Source organism: Phodopus roborovskii, unplaced genomic scaffold, assembly GCF_943737965.1.
Source record: "Phodopus roborovskii unplaced genomic scaffold, PHOROB, whole genome shotgun sequence".
Lineage (NCBI taxonomy): Eukaryota > Metazoa > Chordata > Mammalia > Rodentia > Cricetidae > Phodopus > Phodopus roborovskii.
In genome coordinates, this window is record NW_026126541.1 from 14,490,630 (window position 1) to 14,499,185 (window position 8,556).

The following is an 8,556-nucleotide window of genomic DNA, read 5'->3' on the forward strand; positions in this document are numbered from 1 at the left end:
ACAGACAAGCATACGGGCAAAAAGCCAATATAATCAAATACAAAAAAAAAAAAAAAAAAAAAAAAAAAAAAAAGACTTGCCAGGCAGTGGTGGTGCACACCTGTAATCCCAGCACTCGGGAGGCAGAGGCAGGTGGATCTCTAAATTCGAGGCCAGCCTGGTCTATAGAGCTTGTTCTAGGACAGCCAAAGCTGTCTTGGAAAAAAAAAAATTTTTAAAAATAGACTGAAAGGGCATCATGCATCAAAGAAACTTCCGTTAACTCAGTGATTCATGTCTTTTGTGATCTTCAGGCTAGAATAATTTCCTGTTTCAAAGGGCCTGCTTTAAAAAGTGAAAACACAGGACAGCCAGGGCTACAAATCAAAACCTGTCTTAAAAAACAAAGTGAAAACACAAAAAACACAACCTACCCTGTGCAAAGCCAGGCTTTTGTGGGCCTATCTGCTCAATTTTTCTTTCACATAACAATGTTGGCAGAGGGTTCTAGGCATTCTGACGTCTGGCTGGTGTCCTGTCAGCTCTACTCAAGGAGGCTGCGTTTACCATGTCCTCAGCAGCAGAACCGCCTTCAGCTGAGTGAGGATGAGGGAGGCCTTATTCCTAGCTTAGTTACCTAGGGACAGCAAAAAACGTCCCAAAACTTCTTCTTCAGGTAGCCTTTTACTGTGTGCCATCTCCACATCAGCCTGATGAGGCAGATAGCGTTATGCCCCTTCACAGATATGAAAACCAAGGCTAAGAGACCAGAAACCCATAATAACTTTATATAGTTAATCAGTACTTAATGTGGAACCAAAATTCAGACCGGTGACCTTGAAGTCCATGTCATTAATAACTTTGCTGTTTCCTCATGCCATTGTCTCCAGACACCTGAGTAGCAGGTGTTTAGGTCCCCTTGATCCTCCCTGTCCAGTTGGCTTTCTCTTGGCTTTTTGGGGCATTGTTTTAAAGCAAGTCAGCCATGAGGGCTCCGAAACTGAGGCCACTTGTCTGTCTCAGCTTCCCCTGGAATCTAAACCTTCCTTTGTGGTAGAGAATCACTTAGGCCTATAGTGCCTTTGGGAAACTTTAAAATAGGTGCTTCCTGGCCTGTGAAAGCAGTTGCTCTTGAGACCCAGGGCTCTCACCGTAGCTGTGCTGCCATCTGAGATGACAGTTTCCATGACCTGCAGTAACTTTAAGGTGCTCAGAACCTTCATTGCTGGGTCATTTTAGGATGGAAGATGCAAGCTACATTCCATAGACACGGGGTTGAGGCTCAAAGATGTCAGATGTCAGGGGTTGGTAAAGCGGGCTTGCCCTGCAAGCACAAGGAAGAGTTTAAATTCTATACAAACACTTACAAAACCGGGCAAGGCTATATGTACTCGTGTAACCTCAGTGCTGTGAGGGGCAGACACAGGAGGCTCACTGTGACACTAGCCACCAGCCCAGCTCCAGTTTCAGAGATCCCAGTCAAGGAAATAAAGGGTAATGTGACAGAGTGGAGTGCCTGACATCATCCTCTACACACACACACACACACACACACACACACACACACGAGCATGCATTCTCCCCTACACACACCTGTGTACATACCACATACACTCACACATGCACAATAGTTGTCAAGTTTATCTGTATTTCTGTAACAAGAGTGCTACAATTATTATTAACCCTTTCAGCCAGGTGTTGGTGAGGCACACCTTTAATCCCAGCACTCAGGAGGCAGAGGCAGGTGGATCTCTGTGAGTTCAAGGCCAGCCTGGTCTACAGAGTGAGTTCCAGGACAGGCTCTAAATCTACAAGAAACCCTGTCTGGGGGAAGGGGGGGTTTACTCAGAGCATTTCCAGGATCCAGTGTCCTGGCTACGTGGGGTCATAGTGGTTTGTGAGGGTTCCTTAGAAAACAGTAGTTTCCCTACTCTGAGGCTACCATGGACTAACTTGTAGGTATGGATCTAGGAAGCTACAGCCTCGGCAGCAGATGAAAACAGGGCGGGTCTGTGTTTAGAGAAGAGGCTGTTTCTATGCTGCTGCTGCTGGTGGTGGTGGTGGTGGTGGTGGTGGTGGTGGTTTTGAGCCAGAGTCTCACTCTGTAGCCCTAACTGGCACAGAACTCACTGCCCAAACACAGTGACCTCAAATTCACAGAGCTGTGTCTGTCTCTGCCTCCCCAGTGCTAGAATTGAAAGTGTGTGCCTTTACACTCACCTGGAATAGTTTGAAAGGGAGTCTGAGCTCAGCCTGGTGACACAGGCTTGTAATCCCAGCTACTCAGGTGTCTGAGGCAGGGTATTGCAAGCCAAGACATGAGCTACAGAGAAGGGTCTCGGCCTAGGAGAGGCCACTGGGGTTGGCAGGAAGCCAGATGCATAGGTTGCATGTGCATTGGGAGATTGCTGTCTGTCCAAGTGCTACCTTAGCTGTGACCCAGGCCAGGAGTGAGGCTCAAATAAGAGGTACACTAGAAGTGTTCGCATACAGCAAGGGAGTGTGCTCGGCCCAGACCTGAGAATGTCTTCTTCCGTTAGAAGTGAGCAGGAGACAGCAGAACCTACATGAAGTGACAGGCTTCGTGCCCTGCTCTGACCTGGCAACAATAGACAGTGACCCAGAAAGCTCCTAGACTGAGGCTCCGGGTGCAGTTGGAGATACAGCCTTCTCTTCCTGTGCTCAGCTTTCTTTAGCAACTGGCTTGAGTGTGATTTTGTCATTTGGTACCTGACTCCCCTCAGGGAAGACTCAACCCAAGATGTTACATTCTAGGCACTGCTGGGACTGCCCAGGGTTAGGACTTAAGAAAGCATACATTGAGCGTTGGGGGCACACGCCTTTAAACCCTTCACTCGGGAGGCAGAGGCAGGAGGAGCTCTGTGAGTTTGAGGCCAGCCTGCTCTACAGAGCTAGTTCTAGGACAGCCTCCAAAGCAATACAGAGAAACCCTGTCTCAAAAAAACCAAAAGAAGAAAAAGAAAAAAAAATAGAGAGAAAAGAAAAAACAAAAAACATATATTACTGTTTTGCCTGTCTCCTAGGGACTGGCACCATCTTGAAGGAATTTTGCCCCCCCCTTTTTTTTTTTTTTTTTTTTTTTTGGTCTTGAACCAAGACCTTGGCTGTAGCTGTCCCGGCTATGAATGCTGCCCACAAGCACAAGAGGACTGGGTGGCCTGCCCTTGCTGGGTAGCAGTCCCCTTGAAACCCACGCTGGGAGAGCCTTCCCATCAGAGCGCAGCCCCGCTCAGCTCGCTCAGCTCTTCCGTCACCTCGGGGACGTGGGCAGGCAGGGGCACTTGCTCCCTAGTAAAGTCTGCCCCACATGCATTTGGTCTGGAAAGGAAAACAGTCCACAGGCAGCCTTCTGCCCCTCAGGAGCCCAGCCTCGGCCCCACGGTGTGTGTGTGTGATTGGCTCCCTTTGCCTCCTGCCTTCTGTCAGGACCAAGTCCCTCACACTTACCTCCAGGTTCACTGATGAACAAGGGTTTCCTTGCTGTCACGGCCTTCCTGCGAATCAGATGCCTGCACACAGAGGTTAGCAGAGTGAGCAGCCACTGCCCTCCCCTGACCCTTCTTTCCTGCCCTGTCCACTTCAGCTAGCTTGGTATAGTGCCTCCCCCCCCCCCCACTGCCCTACCTTGCCTTTGTTTGAGTCAGGGTCTTAGACATTGAAGTCACACCAAGCTTGACTGGCAGTGCTTTTACTATTAACTGCAAATATCCAAGATTCCCAAGGTCAGTTGAATTTTGAATCCTCAACTATAAGGAGTCAGGTCAGGTGTGGTGGCTGACACTTCAGAAAGTAGCATAAGGAGATGAAGAGTTAGACCAAACTGAGCTATATAGCTGGCCTAAACTATATAACAAGATCCTGTCTCAAAAAAAAAAAAAAAAAAAAAAAAAAAAAAAAAGTTGGGGGCTAGAGAGACAGCTCAGCTTTTAAGAACACTGACTGCTCTTCTAGAGGACCCGGGTTCAATTCCCAGCACCCACATGGCAGCTCATAACTATAACACCAGTTCCAGTTTATGCACATAAAATAAAGTTAAATACATTTTTTAAAAAATCATAGAAGCATTGTTGAGATGCCCCATCAGAATAGTGGTGGCTCATTCTTGAAAGTGTTCACTGTACTTCAATGCTTGCTTGAATGCCCACAAGTTTGCTCCAAGAGATGGAGATGAAGGCTGGGTTGGCACTGAGATGAAAACAACGGCAGATGGTACTGGGAACATCCCAGGACTGAAGAAATATGGTTTCCAGAAAGGGAGACTTTGGCAGAAAGCTCTGCCCAGCACCTGGGACAACCTGGCTAGAGGAGGCCTCATTCGGGGGCTAAGGATACTGGCCCTGTCAGCGACCCGGTGATTATAGCCACGGTATACAGCCTGGGTGTCCAGGCTGGGCTGATCAGAAAAGGCAGGGAATACAGGAGATTCAGAAGTGATCCCAGAAGGTGGGCATGGTGGTGCATGCCTATAATCTCAGCCTCGGCTACATGAGACCCTATCAAAAAGGAAGAAGGGTTTGGTGGGGAGGGGCCTCATAAACAGAAGAATTGCTCCCGCCATCCTGCCTCCTTGCTTTATATGAACATTCTTGCCAGGGACTGAGACCCAGCTGGGCTCTTGACTTTCCTCAGGTACTAGAGGTGGTGCGAGCCAACTATGACACACTCACATTGAAACTGCAAGATGGCCTGGACCAGTATGAGCGCTACTCCGAGCAACACAAGGAAGCTGCCTTCTTCAAAGAGCTGGTGAGTGTCCCAGCCCCAGCACCGCGTGTGTCTAGAGGGCTCATTTCCAGATCCTGGGGTCTGCTGTCTATCTAGGATACAAGTGCAGAAACTAAAGAAAACAGGGGTTTGGTATGCAACTTCTCTACTAAAGTGTTTTGAAATGAGGCAGCAAGAGGCACATACTCCCCAGCCAGCCAGCATTACCCACCTCGTCTGCAGCCAGAGACAGCCTTGCACAGCTGCAGCCGGGCCTGAGGTCTGGCATGTCGGCCAGTGATGCGGTGCCTCTTCTCAGAACAACTCACGAGAGTAACTGACCCTTCTGCAGACACACCTTCCTCACTCTCCAACCGGCTCTTGGCCCGAGAGCCCCTACTCTAGTTCCCCAGTCTCCACTCCTGTTTCTCAACCACCCAATGTCCCCAGCCCCTCCCAGGCATGGCTCCCAGCTGGCCTCTCCCTTTGGTTTTCCCCTGCCTGTTCTGTACTCAGAGCTGTCCAGGAAAGGCTCTGCCTCCCTGTAGCTGTGCTGCGTGCTCGGTTGACACAAAGGCTCTAAACCCTCGCAGCAGGCTTTCATCAGCAAAGCTTTTATTTAACGTACCAAGTCTGTGGTGAAGGTGCTAGAGTCAGGTCATCATAGCCCAACTCTGACCCTGACGTGACCTCTGGACTCTTCTGTGGCAAGTTAGCTGTGTAAAGAGAGACACTGGGTACAGTATGTTTAACAAGGTGAATGGGTGTCTGCCAGTGCTAGGCATACAGGCAGGAGCTGTCACGAGGCTCTTTGGCACAGCCTGTCACAGGGGAGGGAAAGTCTGGTCCACTTAGGAGCCTGACATTGGCCCTGCTGCCCCTTCCCCTGATGACTACTTCCTGCCTGATGACTCCACTTAGTTTCTAAGAGCTAAGAAGAGAGGAAAGAAAAGCTCCCTGGCCTCTGAGGACTGAGACAGACAGCACATTCTCTCCCTCCTGGCTGGGTTGTTCCTCACAAAAATACAGACGTTTCCGTGGACAAGCCTCCTCGCAGAGGCTGCTAAATTCCTCATAAAGCTGTCTAGAGTTGGGAGTTGATCTCCCAGCCCTCTCCACAGGTCTTTCTCCTGCCAGCACAGTGAACTTAGCCCAGTGCGCGCTTCAGACGCTGCTCTCTGCCGTTTGTGATGGTCTGTTTTCTTGCCTCTGCCCTCCCGCCTTCCCTGACCCTTCCCAGGTTCGATCCATTAGTACCAACGTCCGGAGGAACCTGGCCTTCCACACACTCAGCCAGGAAGCCCTCCTGAAGGAATTCTCCACCATCTCCTGAGGCTGCACCTCCTGAGAGCCACTGACTGCCCTTACCATGAGGCTCCTGGGCTGGAGGGCAAGCACAGGGACAGGGGACTGCCTTCAAGGTTGGAGAGACGCACAGACACCGAGAGTCTTGGTGAAGGCCATGCTTCAGCGAGCTGGGGCAAGCCCAGGGTTATTTAGGGAGAAATGGGCGGGCAGCAGGAAAGGCATGTGGGGCTCTGGGCTGCATTTGCTGGGTACTGCCTCATGATCCTTCTGGCTTCTGATTCTTGAGGTGCTGGTGGGGCAGGCCTCAGCTGAGCCAACACTCCGAAGGCCAGTCAGTGGCTGCTGTTGGCTGCGATGCCACATCCGGGAGCTGAGCGAGGCCCCTGCCCCTGCTGCAGTCCTTGGTACTTCTGCCCAGACTAGAGTAGGTCAGAGAAATGGAGATTGGAATCACCTGGTGCCCTGCTGGCTGGCCTCTACTCTCTGGAGTTTGGTTCTGGCACCAGGAGCACCTGTCCACTCTCCCCGGCCTTCCAGCCATTGACTCATCAGCACAATAGGCCCACAACTTTAGCCTTTCATTTTCAGTCTGTTTTAAACTGTCTTAAGAGAGTGTGTGTGAAATAAACATTGACAGGTTTTCTGGAGCCCTCAAGGTGCCTACTTTGCTGGTTCCCTTTCCAGCAGCCCTCCCCCCCCCCTCCAATGGGAGCCTGGATGAGCTGTTGAACACCCTCACCCTGCTGTTGTTTACATTCAGCCTGCCTAAGAATTTCCCCAGGGAGGAATCTGTTCCTGCTGTGGGCTGCTGCTGAGAGGGGGGCCTGCTGGGGTTAGGGTGCTGTTTGTGGAGTGGGCTAGGTGAGCGGCATCCTAGGGCCTCCATCTTGTCTGGCCATATTCCCGCTGGGCTTGGGCACATCTGACCTTCATGGAGTTGGTCCGTGCAGTCCGTCTTTTTTATAGTCTCCATGGAAACCTGTATGGCTTCCCCTTCCCCACAGCTGCCCCTGAAATAGCTGTTCCTCTAAGGTCCCCAACCTAAAGCTATGTAGGTGGCCAGATGGCAGGAGCAGGTGGTACAGGGGGACCAGAGGGGGCTGAGGAGGTCTGGGGCTTTCGGAGCCCCGTCCACGTAGTATCCATCTCTTTGGGAAACTTGCCCTTCCTGGAAGCCAGAGTTCTGATTGAGCAGAAGTGTACTAGTTCTAGAGAATTCCTCAACAAATCGATGTGCATAGATGTAGAATCTTAAGCCATTGTGGGCTGGGCTGTCTGATCACTGGTCACTAGATGGATAATTTGACCCGAGGGTTTTAGTGTTTCCCATGGTGATAAACCCCAGAGCAGCTGGATCTAGAGCTGGTGGCAAATCAAAGCTATTAAAAATTGACTTGTGTGGGACAGTCTCTTTAGCGTCTTTTTCCCCCTTCATCTCTTGAAAGTCATCCAGGGGTTGGTCCTGCGTGCTAAGGGGACCTTTCCTTAAGACTTGCCTCCTCTGAGTCTCCCAGACCAGATGGAGGCCGGCTGAGTTCAGGAAACTGTGGCTGCCTTCACCTCTGGGTGTTGAAGAGGGTAGTGTAATGGGCAGGTCCTTTGGATGCCTTCTGAGTTTCTTCCAGCCTTTCCTATAGAGGTACAAGGGCCAGTCTAGGGCTGTTAGGATAAAGCGCAAGAGGAACATTGGTGGATTCCATGGCAGGCTACAGTGACTGAGGTGGAGGGACAACCGTGCCAGGCAGAGAGATTAAGAAGTTTTATTAGAAAGGGGAGGGGGGGAGGAAAAAGAAAAGGAGTAAAGAGACAGAGACAGAGAGGACAGAAGAGAGACAGGAAAAGTCCTGTCTGCCCCAGGGGAAGGGGGGGGGTGTGAGAGCAGGAAAGAGAGGAACAGGCAGAGAGCGAGAAAAGAGGACTTAAGTGGGTGGAAGGTCTTTCTTTTCAAGGGGTCTTTTGCACCTGAGCTGACCAGGGTACTGCCTGAGTGCATTCTGCCAGGTGACAGGCAGGCCAGCATAATACCTGAATCCTTACAAGGACTAGGAATCCTATGAACGTAGTCTGTGCCTGCGCTGTCTCTCCCCATCTTACAACCCTGCTTCTTGGCTGCTTCCTTCGTGTACACCTAAGACCTTCAACCTGGAGGCCACATCCTCTCCTAGAACTCAGCATGGCTGATCCTTCTGTGGGTTCTAGAGGTTTCTGAGAGTGTTCCTGCGAAGGGCAAGTCCCTTTACAGCAGCTGCCTGTCTCAATTTCATACAAGAACATTTCAGTGACTCAGGTGTTTGGAAAGTAGACTACCTGCATTGAGGAACTTTAGCTGAGGCTTTCGGTCTCACAGGCCTGGGGGAGGCGCGGGAGTTGGAGGGAGCCCTGTGCAGTATAGCCCAGCCTTTAGAAAAGGAAGTATCATGAGGGGAACATCTCTTCCCCTCTGGATCCTCACCCGGATGCCCAGACCTTTCAGAAGCTCTCTAAATCTGCTGGAAAACAAAGATTCACAGGTGGCAGAGAGGAAGAGACAGAAAAGTTGAGAGG

The 8,556-nt window shown here is 50.8% G+C and overlaps 1 protein-coding gene across 1 annotated transcript in view; it reads left to right on the forward strand.

The window, feature by feature from the left end:
- Positions 1–7,416, forward strand: part of Armh3 (armadillo like helical domain containing 3) — a 159,143-nt gene extending 151,727 nt beyond the window's left edge. Inside the window, exons 25-26 of the mRNA XM_051199991.1 lie at positions 4,630–4,746; positions 5,945–7,416. Coding sequence (XP_051055948.1) covers positions 4,630–4,746; positions 5,945–6,037 — 210 coding nt within the window. The 3' untranslated portion in view covers positions 6,038–7,416. The remainder of the gene's footprint in view (positions 1–4,629; positions 4,747–5,944) is intronic.
- Positions 7,417–8,556: the final 1,140 nt, after the last annotated feature.